At 36.6% G+C, this 22522-nt stretch overlaps 1 protein-coding gene across 4 annotated transcripts; it reads right to left on the reverse strand.

The window, feature by feature from the left end:
• Nucleotides 1–13478: 13478 nt before the first annotated feature.
• Nucleotides 13479–22504, reverse strand: LOC131544506 (high affinity immunoglobulin gamma Fc receptor I-like). Of its 4 annotated transcripts, none has more exons than XM_058782784.1 (8): nucleotides 22378–22504; nucleotides 21824–21862; nucleotides 19114–19395; nucleotides 17068–17340; nucleotides 15064–15336; nucleotides 14017–14223; nucleotides 13783–13896; nucleotides 13479–13635 (listed from the first exon to the last, which is right to left on the reverse strand). In XM_058782784.1, the coding sequence occupies exons 1-8, from the start codon at nucleotides 22406–22408 to the stop codon at nucleotides 13598–13600; spliced, it is 1257 nt and encodes a 418-aa protein (XP_058638767.1). In that variant the 5' UTR covers nucleotides 22409–22504; the 3' UTR covers nucleotides 13479–13597. The 4 variants fall into 4 exon arrangements, with proteins under 4 accessions (XP_058638767.1, XP_058638766.1, XP_058638765.1 ...); XM_058782783.1 differs by having other exon boundaries at nucleotides 13479–13631; nucleotides 14017–14268; XM_058782782.1 differs by having other exon boundaries at nucleotides 14017–14268.
• Between the last annotated feature and the right edge of the window lie 18 nt (nucleotides 22505–22522).

The following is a 22522-nucleotide window of genomic DNA, read 5'->3' on the forward strand; positions in this document are numbered from 1 at the left end:
TCTGCATTTTAGTATTACAACATATTGTGACAATTTATTATACCCCATGTGTTTTTTTGAATGTTGAACAATTGTATCAACATATGTAGCCTATATATTCTATATCCTGCGATCCAAAAGAGGATGAGAGGTACAGAGAATGGATCAGATCATTTTTATAGAGAAAGACTGCCTAGTTAAATGTTTAGCCATGTCACTCCTGATTTTTGAACTAATCAATCATGTTAACAACTTTACAGCACTTATTGTGAATTTCACTCACTAACATTGTAGTGGGGACGCTTTGTGAAAACACCTAGGCTAAATGGTTAATTATAGATATAGTAAGACAGAAACTCACCTGTTCCCCACTCATGTTGGTCTGCTGTATTCCCTGAAAAGGTAAACGGGTGTTTCGGGTCTCGAGAGACTAGCATAAATTGACCAACAGCGCCATCTGCTGTTTTTGGATTGCATTTGTGAGAAAATCCGCCTGCATCCGCCGCATTTGTGAGAAAATCAAGTCACATTTCGTCATAAAAAGGCAAATGAGTCTCACAGTTGTAACACACAATACATATTTGTCCATACATCTGCATTTTCTCTCAGATAGTTTTGTATTTGCAAATCAGTTTGCGTTTGTTTGAAAGTCGAGTTTTTCTTTGCAAAGCAGATTGTGTTTATTTGCAAAACACTGGATTTGTTTGATGATTATTGGCACAAAATTCGCTCCATATCGACTCCTTCATATTCTTGACTTTGCAGACTCCCACCCGACCCCTTGTGTGGTCTTTTCACTTGATGCAGAAAAAGCCTTTGACTGGCTAGAGTGGAATTATATGTGGGCAGTTCTGCAATGTTTTGGCTTCGGTGAACACTTCATTTCAATGATCAAGACATTATACCACTCACCTGCAGCATCAGTCATAACTGGTAATATTATCCCCCCCCCCCCGTTCTCTTTGCAGCGGGGAACAAGGCAGGGATGTCCGCTTTCCCCTTATTGTTTTGTCTATCTCTTGAACCCTTAGCACAAGCCATCAGGAAATCTGAAGTATCGATTAAGATTCATGATTATAATCATAGTATTTCATTATACGCTGATGATATTATTCTATATTTAGACCACTTTGATGTTTCAGTCTCTAGTATAATTAAGGAATTTGATAATTGTAGTAGCTTATCAGGATATAAAATAAATTGGAGCAAATCTGCTTTAATGCCAATTAACAATGTTAAAGTTGATTCTTCTATTCCCTCATTTATCCCTATTAAGAAATTTTTCATCTATTTGAGCATTACCATATATAAAAACATTCATAAGTTTGCCAGAGACAATTTTAATAATATTTTAGTTAAGGTCAAAAATGACATTCAAAGATGGAAGAATCTTAAAGTCTCTCTCCAAGGATGAATCTCCACTGTTAAGATGAATTTGTTACCTCGATTAAATTTTTTTTTCTCTATGCTACCACTTTTTCCCCCTTCAGGTTATTTTAAGGAGATCAACTCCATGATTTCTAAATTTATCTGTAATGATAAATGCCCCAGAATTAAGCTTACCACATTACAACATCCTAATAGCGCAGGAGGACTGGCTGTACCAAATTTTGAACTGTATTATTGGTCGTTCCAGCTTAAGGCTCTTCATAACTGGGTTGATCCTCAATCTACAGTTTCTTGGAGAGTGATTGAAGTTGACAAGGTTAAACCAAATAGACTCCAAGATATTTTATTTATTGGCACAGGAAAAAAAGGGGATAATTATAAATTTGGTCCAACTCTATTAAAATCTGGAAAACGGTGGAACGTCAGAAAGGAGGAACCTTCAAATGTTGTAACAGTACACCTTTATGGCACAATTTTACATTTGTATGCGGAAATAGTCCATTTGTCCAACCCTCTTGGTTTAGGTGTAAACACGTGCGGTGATATATATGATAACCAGGGCCTATGCTCATTTCAGACATTAAGAACCAAATTTTGTCTACCACCATCCGTATATTTTGTCTTTCTTCAATTACGTTCTGCTCTCAAAGCGTATGGCATTCCTTGGTCTTCTCCCATTTCCTCTCATCCTATGCAGGACTGGATTGCACCATCTGCTGGTCGGCCATCTGTTTCTTTAATATATAATAAGATTATTGATTGCATTACAAAACCTCTTTCTATTAAAACTATTTGGAATAGGGAATTATCTGACCTTAATTTATCCGTCGACTGGGAGAGAGTGTGGTCTAATCTCAGTTTAACATCTAAAAATCTGGCTCATCGTCTTATTCACTTCAGAGTCATTCATAGAGCATACATAACTCCTTACAAAAGATTTAAAATGAAACTACAACCGAATCTCAACTGCCATATATGTAATACTACATCATCAGGTACTTTTCTGCATATGTTTTGGGAATGTCCTGTCGTCATCAGTCTATGGACACATGTAAACCTGGTTTTATCATCCTTACTGCAAATTGATTGGTCTGTTAATCCAAGTTTGTGTCTTCTTAATGATGATTCTGGCCTCTGTATAAGTTCAATGCAAAAGAGAATGTTGTTTGCTGGTTTTACAGCTGCGAAGAAGACAATAATACAAAACTGGTTTACACCGCACATGTGTGGAAAAACATATTGGATCCGTAGCCTCCTGTAAATAGTGACTTGTGAATGTACAACAGCACGAATCAATGAGGCCAAGCTTTCTACCATTGATGCTTGGCAGTGCTTTCTCTTTGATATACGTGACTGTATAAAGGAGTGACTTTTGTGTTTTTCTTGTCCTTCCCTCTCTCCCTCCCTTTGACTGGACTTTGAGATATTGAGTATGTGTCTGTTGTTGGTTTTTTTTGGATGTTATGTATGAAAAATAAAAAATGTTGATAACAAAAAAAAAGTAGTCTTCCGGACAGCTCAAAGCGGCTCTGACTGATGCTGCCTGTGTGTGTATGCGAGAGATGGAGGTAAATGTATCGCAGTCTGGATGCTTACAATTAACTCCATAGCGGAAAGTTTGGGATCATTTGTTCGTACAATGGATGACATCAGTCTTATGTTTGGTTAAACTGAAGCTAGACAAACAGTGTCACTTACGTACTTATCATGGTTTGTCGCCAAGATGTCCGGGGAGCTGATTAGTTGACATTTCACTTGCATTGCTGGGTCAGTCTGTATATCTATGCAAATATTATTTTCCATATTTATTTGTATAGCGCTTTTCACAACGCATAGTTTCACTGCAGCTTTACAGAACAAGCATGTATATTACAACGCTATATGAATGCTAATAAACTAATCACTACATGCCATTATTACTGATTTTATTAGTTTTAAAATGTGTGCTTAGTTTGGTTAAGTTTGTTGCTGTGGAATTAACAGATTAATAAATGCACACACACTAAATACAGAATATATGTGGGTATAAATGTTTTTATGCACAATTACTGTAAACACATACAGTAGTACTGGTCAAAAGTGTGGGCACTATTACTATTTTTAATGTTTTTCTGAATCAGAATGAGCTTTATTGCCAGGTATGTTTACACATACGAGGAATTTGTTTTCGTGACAGAAGGAGATACAGACCCTCCAATCATCACGCAGAAGCCCAGCGTCCAGGCACGCCCACTCCTCCATTCACCCCCAGAGACGCTGAGCGTCCGTGGGCGGGACATAATCGCAGCATTTATCCAATGACCGTCTAGTTTCGAAGCACTGAAAAAAACTGTTCAAAGCAGCCCCATTGAAGTCAATGGACGCTCGGCTTCAACAGAGAAATACACTGTTAACAACTTTACAGCACTTATTGTGAATTTCACTAACATTAGTGGGGACGCTTTGTGAAAACAGGTAGGCTAAATGGTTAATTATAGATATAGTAAGACAGAAACTCACCTGTTCCCCACTCATGTTGGTCTGCTGTATTCCCTGAAAAGGTAAACAGGTGTTTCGGGTCTCGAGAGACTAGCATAACTTGACCAACAGCTCCATCTGTTGTTTTTGGATTGCATTTGTGAGAAAATCCATCTGCACACATGTGAGAAAATCCGCCTGCATCCGCCGCATTTGTGAGAAAATCAAGTCACATTTCGTCATAAAAAGGCAAATGAGTCTCACAGTTGTAACACAATTCATATTTGTCCATACATCTGCATTTTCTCTCAAATAATTTTGTATTTGCAAATCAGTTTGCGTTTGTTTGAAAGACGAGTTTTCTTTGCAAAGCAGATCGTGTTTATTTGCAAAACACTGGATTTGTTTGATTAATATTGGCACAAAATTCGCTCCATAGGTATGCGGCTGATTTCATGCGCGAGGTAAGCTGTCCGCGAGGCACTCGCCCAAGTGGAAAAACGCGCTGTTGCTGCCAGATCTCGATTGCCGAAAATTATATTGTGTTTGATGCAAAACTAACCCGACGAAATCATATGAAAAAAAAAAAAAAAAAAACCATCATAACTGTATATTTTCATGCTTTCTCTAGCAAAGCAAATTTTGAAAGTCCACACATAGCTGGTCATAGACAATGTTGAAGACGTTGTCAACAAGTGGTAAATAAAAAAAAAAAAAGGTTTATAAAAATGTATTTAAAATTTTAAATCACACAAATCAGGAAAAAAATAAGAAACAATACCTTTGTTTTCCGTATTGTGTCGCTTACAGTTAAAGTCCTTCTCTGATTTTATTGTTGTTTGCAACGTCACTTGGCAATATTATTATTATTAATATTATTATTAATAATAATATTTTATTTATTGTATTTTATTTTTTATTTGTATTTTCATGGTTATTGGAGTAGTGTCACCCGGGTGGGAATTTTAACTCCTATTCACTGGGAGCATAAAAATAAATGAATAAATAAATAACTTAAATAAAACAAAATAAAATAATAATTCAGTCTATGCAGAGACGTATCGAGCGGGGGAATCCTCCATCTCCCCACCCTCTGAATACATACCTGTAAATGTTATTTGGCGGTTTTTACTTGGGAAAAGCAGCTAGTTTTCTAGCATTGGAATAACTATGGATAAACCTGAAACTATAGACGAACAGAGAAATACACTGTGACGCTACGGGAATGAGAAGGAAATCGAGTCCGACCTGCTGTATGTAGCTGATTCTGAAAGAACTGGTCTTCGAGATGAACGAGTTCTAACGCATTTTTAGTCAATAAAATGTTAACACAATAGTACATATTTGACCATCATTTTTTTTGTACATTATAGGGGAAGCCGAGCTTCCCTTGCAGTCTTAAAGAAATCCCCACTGATATATATATATATATATAACAACAGGATATACTATTCTATAATATACTATATAATATCATATATCATATGAGGCATGAATATAATTTTGCATATATGTAAACACATAATTAAACCACAACATGAGCTTTATGTTATGCATTTTAAAAATATATTTTCAAAATGTATTTCAATATATTTAACAGTGTTTCACATATATGTGAATATATTACCTTTCTGTATGGGAAAACATTGGCATTTTACTCAAAAATATTTGAAATGGATTTTAAATATGGGTCAAGATCGGCAATACTTATGTGGCCCACATGCTGTATGCCAGTGCCGGATGAATGGCAGATGAATATATACATATATATAAACAACAGAATATACTATTCTATAATATACTATATAATATTATATATTATATAATATCATATGAGGCGTGACTATAATTTTGCATACAAGTAAACACATAATAACACACAACATGAGCTTTGTTATGCATTTTAAAAATATATTTTCAAAATATATTTAACAGTGCTTCACATATATGTGAATATATTACCTTTCTGTATGGGAAAACATTGGCATTTTACTCAAAAATATTTGAAATGGATTTTAAATATGGGTCAAGATCGGCAATACTTATGTGGCCCACATATCTATATTTGACATCTGGGCCAAATACTACATTTGACATCTGGCCCATGTCTTGTGTGCCGTCTTAAACCCGGTACCATCTCTGCCAAACCCGGGCCATGTTTGGCCCACATGCTGTATGCCAGTGCCGGATGAATGCCAGCTGTGCCAGATGCATGCCAAATCTGTGCTGCGCTTTGTATTTTTGACTCAAAAAGAACCGGTTCATAAGAGTCATTTGTTTATGAAGCCGACTGCACTGGGCGCGCTGCGTGCGCGTGCAACCATCGCGCGCTGTCATCGCAGCGGCTGAAAAGTAGCACATGAAACACTGCTTACATTTATATTTTATTCTGTGATAATTCTGGGGTGGCACAGCTTTTTCTTAGGGTGGCAGTTGCCACCCCGTGACACCCCGGTAGATCCGCCCCTGTGTGGCTCTCCAGGAATTGAGTTTGTCACCCCTGCTTTAAAAGATCTTTTTCTTTGTTTTTCCTTTTTTAAGTAAAGCTTACTCATGATTCTTATTGAAACCACAGCTCAAATATGAAAGCTGAGATCAAACTATCAGATAAACCAACAACCGGAAACCAGCTGTAGAAAAAAAAGAGCAAGAAACATAAACAGAAATTAAATTAACCAAGATTGTAAACGTTCTTATGCCATCAGCACAGCACTGTAGAAATCTTGTGAATATATCTAGGTAAGAAACAGTTGTTGTTTCTTCACTTGAAGTCATTAAATATTAACTGACATGTAATACAGACTAGAATGCAGGAATGTTTTCAGTTTGATGATTCTGAGTTGTTGTACATTTAGCTATGAGCTTTGTATCTTTTGAAAGTTGCTCAGCATGTATTTATCACAGATACACATTTTTCACTTTTCACTTATACACTTGCATATTTTCAGCTAGAGATCGCAAAGAAATTAAAGAGAGACTAAAATATGGAATGGTTTAAAGTATGGAATGGAATCTTACCCATTTAAATGGGAGCTGGAAGCTGCCCGGCTAGAGATGAAGGTCAGATTGTCCATCTTCACCATCATTAGTGTGTGTGCAGGTCTTCCAGCTCTTGTTTGGTCTGTCAGCGATCTAATTCATTCAAAGAATGGACACCGTGTTTCAGTCTTCATCCTCCTCCTCCTCACTGATTTTGTTGAGATTTTCTTGAGTCCCTACATTCTATGAGATTGGGTATTTGGATTGGACATTGCTGGTTTTGTGGTCTTTATGGGGGACATCAAGAGACTGCGGTATTCTCTTAAACCAGCTGGTGGCGCTAGAGGGAATTCTCTCAGTGAAATATCCACTGTTTACTGTGTGTGTTTTCTCTTCACCATGTTTTATAATTTTCTACATTCTTGTATTTCTCTGTATCTTTATTTGTCATATTATTTTGCATGCTGAGTATCCTATCCTTATTCCTCTTGTGTTGATTGTGTCAGTGATCACATGGATAATATCTTTATGTTCTGCTGATCGTCACTCTCACACATCCAGGAAACCAGATCATCATATTTTGGTTGTTTTCATGTTCACTCTGCTGGTGCTTTATCTGCCAAATATTTTACCATTGATGCCTCTTCCTTGGCATGTTTCTTTCTTCTTGAAAATGTGAGATTGATTTCAGATCCTCTTCTGTGTGTGCTGCTCTGCAGACAGAATCTCAGAATTCAAACACCACAAAACCCTGAAGGGACTAGTTTAGTCACTTCTGCAATGGAAATCTAAAATGTACACATAAACATATAACAACATGTACAACAAATATAACAATGTGTATTCTCTGTCAGTGTATTGTGTTATCATATGTGAATCTCACCTTCATACTCATGTTGTTGTAATGATCATTGCATCCATAACTTACTGAATTAAAATAATATTTTCATCCACCGCAAAAATAATCAGTTATGTATATAAAAGGAAGTTAATAATCATGATGCTCAGTGGCAATTTACATATCGGAAGAAATTATTGTGATTAATCTCGTCTGTTACTTTGGTTTTGGAGAGTTAAAAATATATTGGTATCTTGTAATGAATTATTGTCACTGTACAATTTTCTGCCAGGCAAATATTGGTGCTTAATAATAAAAACAAATTGTTTCTGGCTGTGGTCTCTATGTGTGAGTGCTTTGATAAACTAATGTGCAATTCACTGCATGCTGAACTTGCAAAAGGTACAAGATAACAGTGTTTTACATTTATAATTGCAAACGGAGTATGAAGCAGATGATGAGCTTGCAATTTTGCAGGCTTGATCTGAAGATTTAGTAAATTAGTGAATATAGTTTCACTGAGTCTGCCTTCAGTACAACTTGTAGTGTGTAAAAGGACTAGAAGTATAGCATCTCTCTCATACTCTCAAATTAAAGAGAGATGTTGATGTGTTTAGTCTCCACAATATGTACTAATGCAAAAAGGTACATTTATTTTTCATGGCAGTGCACAAACGAAAAAAAGAAAATTACAGATCAATTTACAGATACAACATTTTTTTGATCTTTTAAAACAGTTTGGGGACTGTAATGTGTTCATTTGTGGAAGATGCTCACTTATTTTAGATTTTTTTACACTGTGGCAAATCCTAACTGATGTTGATCTCTGTTTTTGTATGGTCTCTGTTTGTATGGTCTGCTCTCTTATTGAGATTGCATGATAAACCAAATATTGCTCCTTTTATCAGCACAACATTATCACTACAGTATAACAATATTGTCATCTTGGTAACTACTTATGTAGCTCATAAAAGCTATACTATGTGGCTGGTAAAGCTAAATCCGCTCTCCATTCAGTGGTGGTCTTAAAAGGTTTTTCAGGCCAAGCTCCTCCACAACATGGACGGATCTCATGCACATCCTTCTGCATTTAAGGAGCTGTGCAGCATAATTGACCTTGCCCTGCACGCTACTAAATCAAAGGCCCGGACAATGGAGAACATGGTGTTCCTTGAACGCCACCTCTGGTTGAATTTAACGGATATCAAGGACACAGACAAGGCTGGTTAACTAAATTCCCTGTTCCCTAATATACTGTAGGTCTATTTGGCTCTGTGGTGGAAGGCCTCACCAAATGCTTCACTGCGGCACAGAAGTTGTCTTCAAACCCCTTATTCAGCTCCAGGTACTGGGGGCATTGTGTTTCTTGCCGGTGCTGGTGCACATCCAAGCAGTCCACCGCTATTATAGCGAACCATAAAAATAAAAAAACACCCTCACGAGAACAGCACTTCTCCTCTTTGCAGTAGCACAACTATTATAAAGAAAGATGGTAGCTTCAGGCCCATCCTCAATCCAAAGCAACTGATCTGTGCCCTGTGGAGAAAGCCGTTCAGGATGTTACTCTGAAACAAATCCTCTCATATTTGCATACGAAAACATACTTTCATATTCAGATAGCCCCACATCACAGACCATTTTGGCTAACTAGTATACAGTCCATCCATTCGGACTGGGCATGGATATGGCCCTCTCCCCCCTGAGATGGAAGGAAGTGTGCATCCTGAGTTATCTTGACAACTGGCTTGTTCTGGCCCAGTTGGAGCATGAGCTTGAAAAAGTGAAAGTGACGTGACGTGTGACATGTGACAAGTATAACGCAGGAACTCTCGCAGCACACATGGCATTTGCACATCTGTCCCTTGACCCATCCTTAGGCTCCCTACTTCCCTCCTGGACATGACATAGAAGTGTCAAGAACTCAAGTTGCCAGACTTACAAAATGAATTTATTATATCTTAAGAATTAATGATCTTAACCCTTTCATGTTTGGTATCATTTTAAAGGTCTCTGTGCGAACTGGTCTCAATTTCACAGTAGTCACTTGTATTATGAGAAGTAATGAAAACTTAAGTTAACTCTGTACTTCTGTTGTGGGCGGTCTCCTTTCAATATCTGATAAACATTGCTCTACACCAGGTGTGACCATTTGGGTGTGCGAGAACAGCTCCTACAGGAGGCTTCTCATCCCCCGTACACAGATGTAATCTGTTTTGGGGCAGAGAATAAATGTGTATGGCCCTTTTGTTCTGGTAGGATTTAAGGGAAAGTTGCAAATCACTTATGGCGATTCCGTAGCCAGATCAGCCCATAGTGTGAAGTGTATTTCTTATGCTCCATACTATATATCTTCTTGAAGTCAGGTATATAACTGTATTTTACCCTTAGATTCATCTTTGAACAACTGATGTTATGTATTTTCTTATTTCTAAATTGGCTTCTAATTATTTTCATTATGTAATTGGCATGATACAACTCTACCTGACTAATAATAAATTGTTATATTTGATTAATTCTGATCTCTTCTGAAATCATTTTTTCCAGTAGAGTACAGTTGTAGTCTAGTGTTTCCACAAATCTGCGTCCAGGACAGATCATACTGAAGTACCAATGAATGAAGCGGGGGCTCATCATTAGGGATCTTCTGATTTCTGTCTGTCACTGACTTAACAAGTTACAGTTTTCGTGATTATAGAAAAAATACACTTATTATTATGTGTTTGCAGGGTGCAGCCTATTTAAAGGTATTATGATCACCCTGTATCCTCTGATTAAGATCAACTGGCGAGTTTGTGTCCGTGCGTTCACTGTTGGCCGAGGGAATTGCTAAGCGACACTTGGTCGCTAATGAACGAAGAATTGAAAGTATGGGATTTCCAAAATGATCAAATATCTCAATTAATATACATTCAATGTCTGAGATCAGTTTTTAATTATAGATATTGTCTAACTTTAATGATCACTTGGAATTGGAGTCAGATTAAATACGGAGCTAGACTAAAATTGAAACTAAATCCAGAGGCGCAAGTAAAAGACCGAACATGCATTAAACCTTCGACCAGGCTGCTGGATTTGGCTGTTTGGGCTAGCGGGTGGATCCTTACAGCACACATACAGCAGTGAACACACACACACACCCGGAGCCGTGTGCAGCCATTTTTTTTTATGCTGCAGCACCCGGGGGCAGTTGTGGGCTCGGTGCTTTGCTCAAGGGCACATCAGCTGTGGTATTGAAGGTGGAAGAAAGCACTGTACATTCACTCCCCCCACCTACAATTCCTGCCAGACCTGAGACTCGAACTCGCAACCTTTGGATTTGAGTCAGACTCCCCAACCATTAGACCACGACTGCCCACAGTTGTGCGCAGTTGTGCAACAGATCCCTGCTCCTCAGCCATTTGGAATTGCTGGGGCTCAGGATCAACATGACCAAGAGTTCACTGTCTCCTAACCAGCAAATATCCTTCCTGAATGCAGTTCTCAATTCAGCTCTGAAAATTCAGGAGCTTGCTGTGTTGTTCAAGGTCAGGATCTTACAACACGAATTTATTTGAATAAAATGAAAACTAAAAGAATTTCAAATCACATGAGCCAACTTAAGAAATGTTCAAACTGAGAAATTGTAAAATTTTATGCAAAAAAAATTGCTAATTTCAAATGTGATGCCTGCTACAGGTCTCAAAATAGTTGGGTCCGGGGCATGTTTACCATGGTGTGGCATCTCCTCTTCTTTTCAAAACAGTTTGAAGACGTCTGGGCATCGAGGTTATTAGCTTCTGGAGTTTTGGTATCGGAATTTGGTCCCATTCTTGCCTGATATAGGTTTCCAGCTGCTGAAGAGTTTGTGGTCGCCTATGACATATGTTTTGTTTAATGATGCACCAAATGTTCTCGGTGAAAGATCTGGACTGCAGGCAGGCCAATTCAGCACCCAAACTCTTGGTTTTTACCAAGGTCATTGGTTCACGTCTTCATGCCCCTCTCAGCTGCAGGGCTCACCTCAGTCCTCAGCCTTTTTTGAGCTTTAACCCCTCGTGGTAGCAGGCTTCCTATGGGGGAATGTATGGGTTTCTAAAAGTATCTTAGTGCACTGTGAAAATGAAGCAGCTGTCCAGTGCATTAATAAAGGCCATCTCATTCTCCCACCCTCACGCCTCTCCTAAGACACTTAATATGGATCTCAGCATGCGACCAATTTATAATAATTGCCAAATACATTCCAGGTTCAGAAAACCAAATTGCTGACTCTGTCTCGCTTTCTGTTTCAGAAGTTCAGGACGCTGGCTCCAAAGGCGGACCAATTCCCAACTCCAGTACCTCACTATTCAGAGTTAATATTCCCTCCTTGATGCATCACTCAACACCATCCTCCAAGCAGTTTCTCCCAGAACCCTCCAGTCATACGTGATAGCATGGAGATGTTTCAAGGCATTCCACCTCTCATACATTTATCTCTTTCCTTAACAGTGTTAAGGGCCTCCAAGTCGGGTCCATCAAAGGTTACCTGAGCGGCATCCAATTTTTCCACAAGCTGATGTACAGCGCTCCCTCGACCAAAATAAGCAATCCACAAACCTCCCTTCTGATCAGCGGAATCCAATGATCCCGGCCTACTCGCCACGACTCCAGACAACCCAATACATTAGACATTCTCACAAAATGTATCCACTCCCTCCGCACAGGTTACCAGCCTCTCAGTAGTCAAGTCAAGTCACCTTTATTTATATAGCGCTTTTAACAATACAAATTGTGTCAAAGCAACTGCACAATATCAAAATAGGAAAATAGTGCGTCAATAATGTAAAATGACAAGATTAAACACTCAATTTTCAGTTAAAGGCATTTAATTATTGAATTCAGTGATGTCATCGTCCTGCTCAGTTCAGTTTAAATAGTGTCTGTCCAATCAGGTCGACGAAATCGCTGGAAATTAAGTGTCCCCAACTAAGCAAGCCAGAGGCGACAGCTGCAAGGAACCAAAACTCCATCGGTGACAGAATGGAGAAAAAAAAACCTTAGGAGAAACCAGGCTCAGTCGGGGGAACAGTTCTCCTCTGGCCAGCAAACCAGGAGTTTGTTCCAACATTGTTCCAACCGCCCGCACACTCAAAGTCAGTACCGCCCGCACACTCTACGCCATGTTTATTCTAGCCTTTTTCATATTCTTGTCAACTTGTGCATAAGAGTGTGCATCTGTATGGAGGCTTGAACTTTTGCCTTTTCCTCTCATCTCTCCAACCTCAATAAACCACCACGCTCTCTTTCCGATGTAACTTATGCTTACTTAAAACGTATGAAAACCACAAGTGTGACATAAGCTCATTGTAAAGATCTGTGAGCAGATATACAACAAGATGTGAGGCTGTAGCCCAAACTAGTTCATCTGGTGATCAGTTTGTTCTTTTCATTTATGTTTTAATTTACATATTAATTACTATCATAAGGGAGGTACACAATTAGATGTGCATGAAATAAAAGGTAAAATGACTATTTGACTTCAACAATTACACGTAGGCTACTATTGTATAGAGTGGTATTTGATTGTTTAAAGACAGAAGAAGCTATATATCTGTTGTACATTAAAATAAGTTAATTTCAAGATTTAATGTCTACTGAATTCCCAGTAAATAGTATGCAAATTATTTTTTATTTTTCTACAAGATGTTCATTACCAGATTTCCATTAATTAATTTATAGTATACAGTATATGGGAAGATGCTTTTAGCTAAAGTGATGTGCAAGTAAGAAGAGTATGATTTAATTCTAAGATGATGATAACATTACAATTTTCAGCCGACATTTCAAAGCTGGTCAAGTCAAGTCACCTTTATTTATATAGCGCTTTTAACAATACAGATTGTGTCAAAGCACTCAGTATCAAATTGGAGAATAGAGTGTCAGTAATGTACAAGATTAAACACAAAATTTTCAGTTAAAGGAATTTCATTATTGAATTCATGTTACATATTCAGTGTGGACTTCATCCGGTCTACCTGTAATATACGGAAAGAAAGAATAAATAAATAGTTTATTGCTATTTTATCAGTTAACACATTGAGCTCAGGTTGGCTAGTGAGACATTCATGTAAAAGGACAATGACTAAGAAACAAAGAGTGTGAGAATAAAGAAGATGTTTTACCGTTAGCCCTGTGCCATTTGACGCCCAGAATGATAGACAGAAGTAAATATGGAAGGGCTGCAAACACACTACTGATCCGTTTGAAGACTGAAATCTGATATTCTGTTTGTGACTCTGAAATATTTCAAACACATGAAACATAGACACATACAGTATATTACTATGTGGAATATCCTCAAATACTCAAGTACAGAATAAAAATGTTAGATCAGTATTGCTTTAGTTCAGTCCTGCCTGTGACTGCGATCCAGCTCTTCGGTGATGCGCTTCTCTCTGGAAGTTTACAGTAGTAGAATCCCTCATGTGACTTTGAGACAGTAGGAATGGTCATTTGGTCATCTGTAGTTTGGGTCCGAATGAGAGATCTGTCTTTATAGAAAGCAGCTCTGAGGTTTGAGGAGTTTGTATGTTGCTGTAAGCAGTGTAGAATGAGAGGATCTCCTTCATTTAAAGGATAAACAGAACTTCCCAGAATCACATCAACATCTGAAACAATGCATAAACAACAAGGACAAACCTGTACTTATTACATAAATAAAATACTGTACTTTGAAATAATACACTTCGGTGTGAACTAATTTAATGTTTTCTGATGATAGTTCAAATTCATTTTAAGTGCAATTAGCTGAACTTTAGAGTGTTTTTGTTCCACTTAAGTAGGACTTAAGTACATATTTATGTGTAATTTAATAATTACTTATGTTGTCTTTGAAATATGGTTAAAGTACTGCTGAATGTACTTAAAAGCATTTATGATAAACTAAAACTTACTTTAATGTCATTTCTATTGAAATTTGCATCATGTATTTAAATATATTTGTAATGACTCATTTTAATGATGAAGTTGTAATGTAGTACATTCAAAATATAATAACTTGTAATATTTAGAAACACACTACAGTTAAAATGGCAATCAAGTCATTTACATGTGCTTTAGTATGTTAGTCAACACATCAAAATAAGGGTATTTCTTTAAAGCACAGCAAACAATTACTAAAACATTATGAAATATGTACTTAAAATGTACTTTAAATTTAAACGTTTAATTTAACATTATTATAAAGTGGACTTTTTGAAAGGTAAGAAACATAGTCATGAAAATGTCTTTAAGTACTCTTAAGTGGGCTTTTATTTCATTAATATTAGATTATATGCAAGTACACTTAAAAAAAAAAATAAATAAATACTTTAGAGATTTGAAGTACACAAGTGCACATTCAATACATTTAAGTGCACTTCTTCACAAGGTGATGTTGCTCTTGGTAAAATTGTGTGACTCACCATGTACTGTGATGTTCACAGGTTGACTCTTCTCTCCAGACTCAGACTGGCACCAGTAAACTCCAGTATCAGATGTCTTAAGAGAACTGATTCTACACGTAGATCCTGTTTCTGACCCCCAGTCTGAAGATGAACAATCTTCCAGTGTCATGCCGTATCTTCTCAGTCTCCATCCAGAGCTCCTCTGGTCCTCACAGCTCAGGGACAGAGAGTCAGAGAGAAAGTGTTGAGATCTGCTTGGACTGATGATAGGGGAAGCTCTAGGCCGTCGAGCTGAAAACATACAGCCATTTTAAGCAAATATAGTGAAGTTTTATGCATAAAAATGGTAATTTAACAATGAGGTGTAAAAAAAAAAAAAAACATTATCAGAAAACAAGTCTTGATATCACAATTTTGCTTCTCAAGTACATGCATTGTGTTTATGGATGTTTAGATTTAGATATTTTACTGAGTAAAGTAATCAGAGAGCAAAGACAAAACATTGTATCCATCCACATATAATTAAGTCTATTTTGGACAAAACAAATGCACAGTCCGTCATTCCACTATTCCTATACAACACCTATGTTTGTCTTTCAGTGTTTATTTATTTATTTATTTTTATTTATTTATTTTTTTTGTTTATTTATTTATTGTTTATTGTGAAAAGGAACAAAAAGTTAAAGGAAACCTCAATCCGAAAGAAAACTAAGATCAGTGTTGGGTAAGGTACTCTAAAAAAGAAATGAATTACTACTTTTGATTAATTACTTTATCTTCAACAGTGTAATTAGATTATTGTACTCTCTCCAAAAAGTATTGCATTACTTATTACAAATTAATACCATTATCAGCCTCAACCAATTGAACAATACAAGGATAGACATGAAACTGCTATTTTAATTATTTCAAATAATAATATAAAATTGCATAAATTATTCCTAAACTGACCAGAGTATTTAAAGGGAGAAAGTTAAATTAAAAAAACATACCTTTAACATTAGATGTTAAATCCACTATTGTTTTATTTAGAATTCTTCCATAGTCTATATACAGTATTTAATGCAATTACATCAGAAGTACCTGTAATTAAATTACAGATTACAGGAAAATTAAGAGTAATCCCTTACTTTAATTTTTCAAAGGAAAAGTAATTAAATTACAGTGATAATTACTCAGTAAAGCATTACACCTAATACTGGATAAGGTCATAGTTATAAATCATAGATAATTTGTTATTCTTGTTATTATGAGTTGAAGAGATTTTAAAGTATAGGAATATTCAGCAAGAAATACATCAAATCCAGAATCAAAGAATGGTACATTCATTGACATAATTCAATCAAAATGAGGTTAGACAACAGTTTCAAGGTACCTGAAATGAAAAGAATTTGATTGCAGTGATTAAATGAATAAAAGTTTCTTTCTCAGTCTTGAAGTACACATAAATTAGAAACATCAGCAAAAGTAACAACTCGGGGGATAATTGGATATTGTGCAGTATCTTCATTTTTTGTTTCCTCTTATTTTGTTAGAAATGCATGCTCTTATTAAATTACAGATTTTCCCAAATGCATTGCATTGCACTGACTGCTCTAAAATAAGAGACACCGAGTTTAGGACACAGAATAATACACATGCTGTTTTATTTCCTATTATGTATGCGATTTATTTTTTACGATTTTTTTTTTTTAAGGCATTTCTGGATACCAGTGTTTCCTGTCATAGCAATGAAAACATTTGTTAGAAATTTTGAAAAGTGATAATCAGTTGTGATCAGTTGCATTACTTCACACAATTTATTACATTTTAAATAGGGTAACTTGTAATCTGTAACCCATCACATTTCCAACAACTGCTCTTTTCCCGTGTCTTTCAGCTAGAATCTATTTAAGCCAGTTAAGATCAGACGTTGGTGCTGGTTGTATTCCATTTTAAGCAGGCAATGCACAGTAAAGCAAGCAGTAAATAAACAAAAAGCTCTAAACTGGTCCACGATGCTCCATGGACACAAATACTCACAGGTGACCCAGAGCAGCTGAGTGTAGCTGTATTCGGTGAAATAAGCTCCTCTCTCCGCTCGGCAGGAATAAACTCCTGTGTGCTTCACAGCAGCAGGACTGAGAGTGTAAGAGCCTTCAGCTCCTCTGCTGCTGTCTGACAGGAGCTCATGATCATCTCTGAACCAGCTGAACGTCCAGCCTCTGGAGGAGCTTCTCACCGCACACCCCAGAGTTACCGAGTCTCCTTCAGTCAGCCAGCTCTGAGAAATCTTCAAAACCGCCTGCGCCCTGTCTATCAGTTGAAAAACGAGATATGCTCCACAGTGAATAGTTTTGACAACAATAGCTATGTTTCCCTCACCCTGATGCTCATTTTGAAGTATTGCATCAGAAACAAGTGATGGAAATGCCAAATTCTGAATCCCTTAATTCTCAAAAAAAGTTCCTACAGTGTTTTTTGACTTGTGCAAAAAAGGGTTAATGCAAATAATGGGAGATGGAAACGCATTTGCCAAATAAATTTCTCCATGCGCATCAAAAAAGTCATGTGACTTTGCGCTATGGGACGGTAAACCCTGACTATCCAGCGGACCGATCTCGTTCCACTGCGTCTGAAATGTTGTTATGGTGATTCTGAAATGCCCGAGCAAAGTCTGTCATCAAAGTATTTCTATATAATTGCCTCCTAGAACTGTCTTACACTACTGTTTTCTCAAACAGCAGGCATCCACCTCTGAAAGAAATATATAATCAATTATATGTTGTGCCAGTTTGTCAGGATTTAGTGACCATTTTGTTCTCTTTGACTCGTTGGATGGAAACCGTGCTTATTCGCAAATGTTTTATGCAATATTTCAATTTTGCGCGCAAGTTAAAGTCGCAACTTTGGATGGAAACCTGGCTAATAATGACAATGTTGTGACAAAGTGACAAATGACAACCTATCAGAGCAGGATTGTGGACTAACGTGATTTCACACCAGAGTTATCCAGCTCACTGCCACAGAAAATAAACCAACTGACTGAAAAAATATTGTCTCTCTCTCACTACTTTCACGGTCATGGCTGGTTAGGATCACAGCTCATATGGTAAACATGTGGATATGACATAAACACATTTTTGTGATCTACACTCTTTAAAAAAAAAAAAAAAAAAGGTTCTTTATAAGTAACAATGGTTCTGTGAAGAACCCTGAACATCCATGGAACCTTTCAAATGTAGAAAAGGTTCTTTATAGTCGAGGTTCTTTAGATTTTGAAAATCTTTTTCAAAATGGTTCTTTAGGAACTGTTCACTGAAAGGTTCTTTGGGGAACTGAAAATGGTTCTTCAATGACATCACTGCAAAAACACCCTTGTGGAACCTTTTTTTTTAAAGAGTGTACTGCGCTTAACATTGTTTTCTACATAAACATGCATTATATGGAAGCCTGTTATTACTGCCACTGAATAAAATATAAAAAAGGTAACTGTGACTTTATTTCACAATCCTATTTTGTTGTTGTCAAAATTGCAAGTTTACATGAAGATTTAAACTTGCAATTATGACTTTTTCTCACAATTGCAAGTTTACATCTTGCAATTCTGACTTCTGAGAGAGAAAAAGACTTTATTAAAGAAAAAAGTCATAATAGCAAATTTATATTACGCAGTTCTGACAAAAAAAAAGTCATAATTGCAAGATGTAAACTGCAACTGATGTAAAGTGCATATTCTATACAGTTAACATATTTCCAAAATTCTTTAAAGATACACTAAAAGTGTGCATTCTATACAATTAACTGCACACTTCTTTTACACAAGTCTGTTTCTGTACTACTTGTGACACCAAATGGAATTGCAAAAACAGTCTCATTCATTAATAATTGCATCACGAGTTACTCAACAAACAGTTACTGTTCAAACAGTTTTCTTAAACACTCCTCCCATCTGACAAACAGCCAAACTCATGCCATTGGTTGCAGCAACATCACATGTCAGGTTGCAAAACCAGATAAAGCAGTGTTGAAACGCCACCTAGTGCTTACTACAGAAATACTCAGTGTTACAGTCAGTAAAACACTCACCTTCCACTCTGACTAAAACAGCTTCACTCTTCTGGGATTTCATTGGTCTGCTCTCTCTTTCTCCCCAACACCAATATTTATCCTGATCAGATTCAGAAACACCTTCAATAGTGAGAGTCTCTGCGCTTATGTATTTCTCGCCTGCAGTGAATGCGCTGCTGTATTTAGACCAGTGGAATCTCCAGTCACTGTAACTGGACTCTATGGCACATTTCAGAGAGATCGTCTCTCCAGTGAACACAACCCTGTCTGGATCAGCTGTGACTGAAGCTCTGGGTAAATCTATGAACAAAAGAACCATCTGTGAGTGTATAATGGAGGAATAAACGTTTGTACATAAACACTGATGTTAGTAGATTAGATGAACCTGATACAGTCAGTGTAACAGTGCCAATGATCTCTGATCTGCGCGAGTCTCGTTTCTTCTCTTCTCTACAGGTGTATTTACCAGCGTCAGACTCATCATCAGATATGAATTTGTAGACTCTCTCAGTGCTGATCAGTAGCCCCTCACTGCAGAACAAAAGATCCAGGGGGCGGAGTTGGATCCACATCCAGGGGGTGGAGATTGGTAGGTTTAGGGGTGGGGATGGGTGGGTTTATGGATCAGGGGGTGGAGACGGGTAGGTTTAGGTCTATGGAAGGTGGGAGGAGTTGGATCTAGATCCAACTCCACCCCCTGGATCTTGTGTTCTGCAGTGAGGACCATCTCGTGCTGATGGGGATGACTGAACCATCTTTATACCAACTGTATGTCCAGTCACCTTCCTCTATGTCACATCTGAGAGTGACAGTCTCTCCGCTGAAGATGCGATCACTAGGCCTTACACTCACTTCAGCTTTTGGTCTGGCTGAAAATTCAAAGATTAATAGTTGATTTTTTAAACACTCGTGCTGTGCTGACATTCCTTTTCGTAATTTTGTGTTCCGAAAATGACCAGCGTAAATTCTGTATTATCACCAAATCTTAAATTCAATCTTTTTGTCAACTTGTTTTCTTTCAGTTAGCACGTTTCGTGTTTATTTTTGATCGTAGGCCTCATTGATCTGATCTCATGCATCTCGTTTTGAAAAAAAAAAACATTATTTTTGGCAAAATTTGCTCAAAAACTGAGAACAGTGAGGCCTACAACAGTAAGTTTTGGTCCGATGCAATAACATTAACTAGCATTTTTGGGAAAAGAAAAATCCTCTTCGGGTCAAAATGACCACAACACAACATGAGGGTTAAACAAACATTATATGAAACACAAATATTCTAACTTATCAAGTCTTAAGATGGAAAACTACTGTATACAAACATTTAATTAAATGCCATTACAACGCAATCATACACAAGAAAATGAGAGATACTGATTAATAGTATGTATTTACAGATTTCTGCAATTATTTGTGCAATGATACCTGGAGCACAGTGTTAATATAATTATAGTATTAATATAACAATTCATATTAACAATTATATAACTTAAATTTAAATATAACAATTAATATAAATATGTAAGATGAACGCTGCAATATAAATACACTGTAATATATATATATATATATATATATATATATATACTGTATATAAATCAATAAGTCAGCAACGTTTTTCCATTCCTTTAACTCATTAAATTTATTTTAATTTATACAAAACCAACCTGGTCTCATAGAAATACATACCTCTGCGCACTTTTTGTGAGACACCGTTTTACGTACCTTGCTGCACGTTTCGCCGCAGTTTCAAATATAAATGTCCACTGAGTGGCGCTAAAACACAGGTTCAATATGTGAACCCTGGCATGTTTTTATTACGTAGTTATTGGTACGTATTGCTGTTTTTTTTATTACGTTGCTTCAGGTACGTATTGCGGCGGTTCAGAATTCAAATATCCGGGGACTGTTGCTAAAACTTAATGATCTATCGTGTTGAAAATACGCCCTACACCAAATCCAACCCTAAACCTACCCGATAATGTTATCAAATGCAAAACTGATATGAAAACATAATAGCTGATGCAACTTTACCATTTGAACTTCCTTTTATGCAGATTTTAACTGCTTTGTGGTACCGTAGTTTCACGGGATTCGATCCGGTGCTTCTCGTCTCTTAAGTCCGTCTCCGTACTCCGTGAGCTACTGAACAAACTTATCAGCGATGAAAACCCATAGATATGAAGCTGGTGTGTGATGCCAACGTTCAAAAGCATCAGTTTTCAAATCTCCCAGCATATTAATATTGTTTTGAAGTCATAACATCATATTCTTCAAGTAATTGTGCCAAAATTACGCTTTATTAATCTCAACTCTGTAAATCTGTGTGAAAGTGTTCATTTATTTTGGAAACTGCAGTGATATGTACTTATTGGTACGTATTTCATGGCACGCTAAAAAGTGCACTCAGGTACGTAAATGCCATGAGTCCAGGTTGCACAAAACACAACTCAATTTTTAACTATTTTAAGTTGAACTAGATATTAATTTTTACAGTGCATTTTTGCTTTAGATTAAAGCATCTGTTAAATAAATACATATAAAGAATACATGTATATGTAAATAAAATACTGCCCAGAGTCCAAACATCCATAATGGACATCCAATATAAACTCAAAACTCTTGTATGAGAAGATGCCATTTCTTGGTTACAGTGCATAGTAATATTCTATAATTATGTATACAAATTAAGTGTACAAGGATATTTTTAGACACTGAAATGAATAATTACCTTGTTGAGTGTATCCAGAGAGAGCGAGTGACAGCAGCACTAAAAGAAGACAAACCCACTTGTGGCATTTCCATTCACTTGGTATTTTAACAATTAATTTATAGTTATTATGAATGGAGCTTTATGAACACTTAACTGAGAGACTGATGGACTTTTTTTTCTTTTTTAATATGTTACTCCACAGGACCATTTAAAACAAAATTTTAAGCATAAACTAAAACTGTTTCACCACTATTACTGACAAAATAAATTAACTAATTGATCATGGTGTAACTGTTTTAATATGCTTATGGTTATTTGCTTAATTATACAGCAGGTTATTAATAAAACACATTGTGCCTTTTTCAGCTGAAAACAACCTGCCAATTAAAAAAAAAAAAAAAAACCTGCAAAAAACCTATTTCCATGATCAATGACTATCTGATAAAAAGTCTTGAAAGTAAAGCATCAACATTGGCCGAGTCGAATTAGAGAGACAGAGTGGGATATTTAGAAAAACTAAACTAAAATAATATTTAATAGATAAAATAATAGAAATAGAAAATAATACTTACAGAGCATTAGCAGAAGTGCACAGAGTTCCATGGTATCCTGTTAAAAACTGACTATTAAGGGGCAAGTATAGTGATTTAAGGATTGCACATGTGGCAATTTTCAAAAAGGAAAGATGCAGAAATAATCTTGCACCCTGTAACCTTG

The sequence above is a fragment of the Onychostoma macrolepis genome, chromosome 07 (genome assembly GCF_012432095.1).
Source record: "Onychostoma macrolepis isolate SWU-2019 chromosome 07, ASM1243209v1, whole genome shotgun sequence".
Lineage (NCBI taxonomy): Eukaryota > Metazoa > Chordata > Actinopteri > Cypriniformes > Cyprinidae > Onychostoma > Onychostoma macrolepis.

Coding starts and splice junctions, on each gene's coding strand:
- LOC131544506 (XM_058782782.1), bottom strand. CDS start 22,408: ATGGAACTCTGTGCACTTCTGCTAATGCTCT. Junction 19,396..21,823: donor CTCTGGATACACTCAACAAG/GTAATTATTCAT, acceptor TTTTGTTCATAG/ATTTACCCAGAGCTTCAGTC. Junction 13,636..13,782: donor CAAATGGCACAGGGCTAACG/GTAAAACATCTT, acceptor CGTATATTACAG/GTAGACCGGATGAAGTCCAC.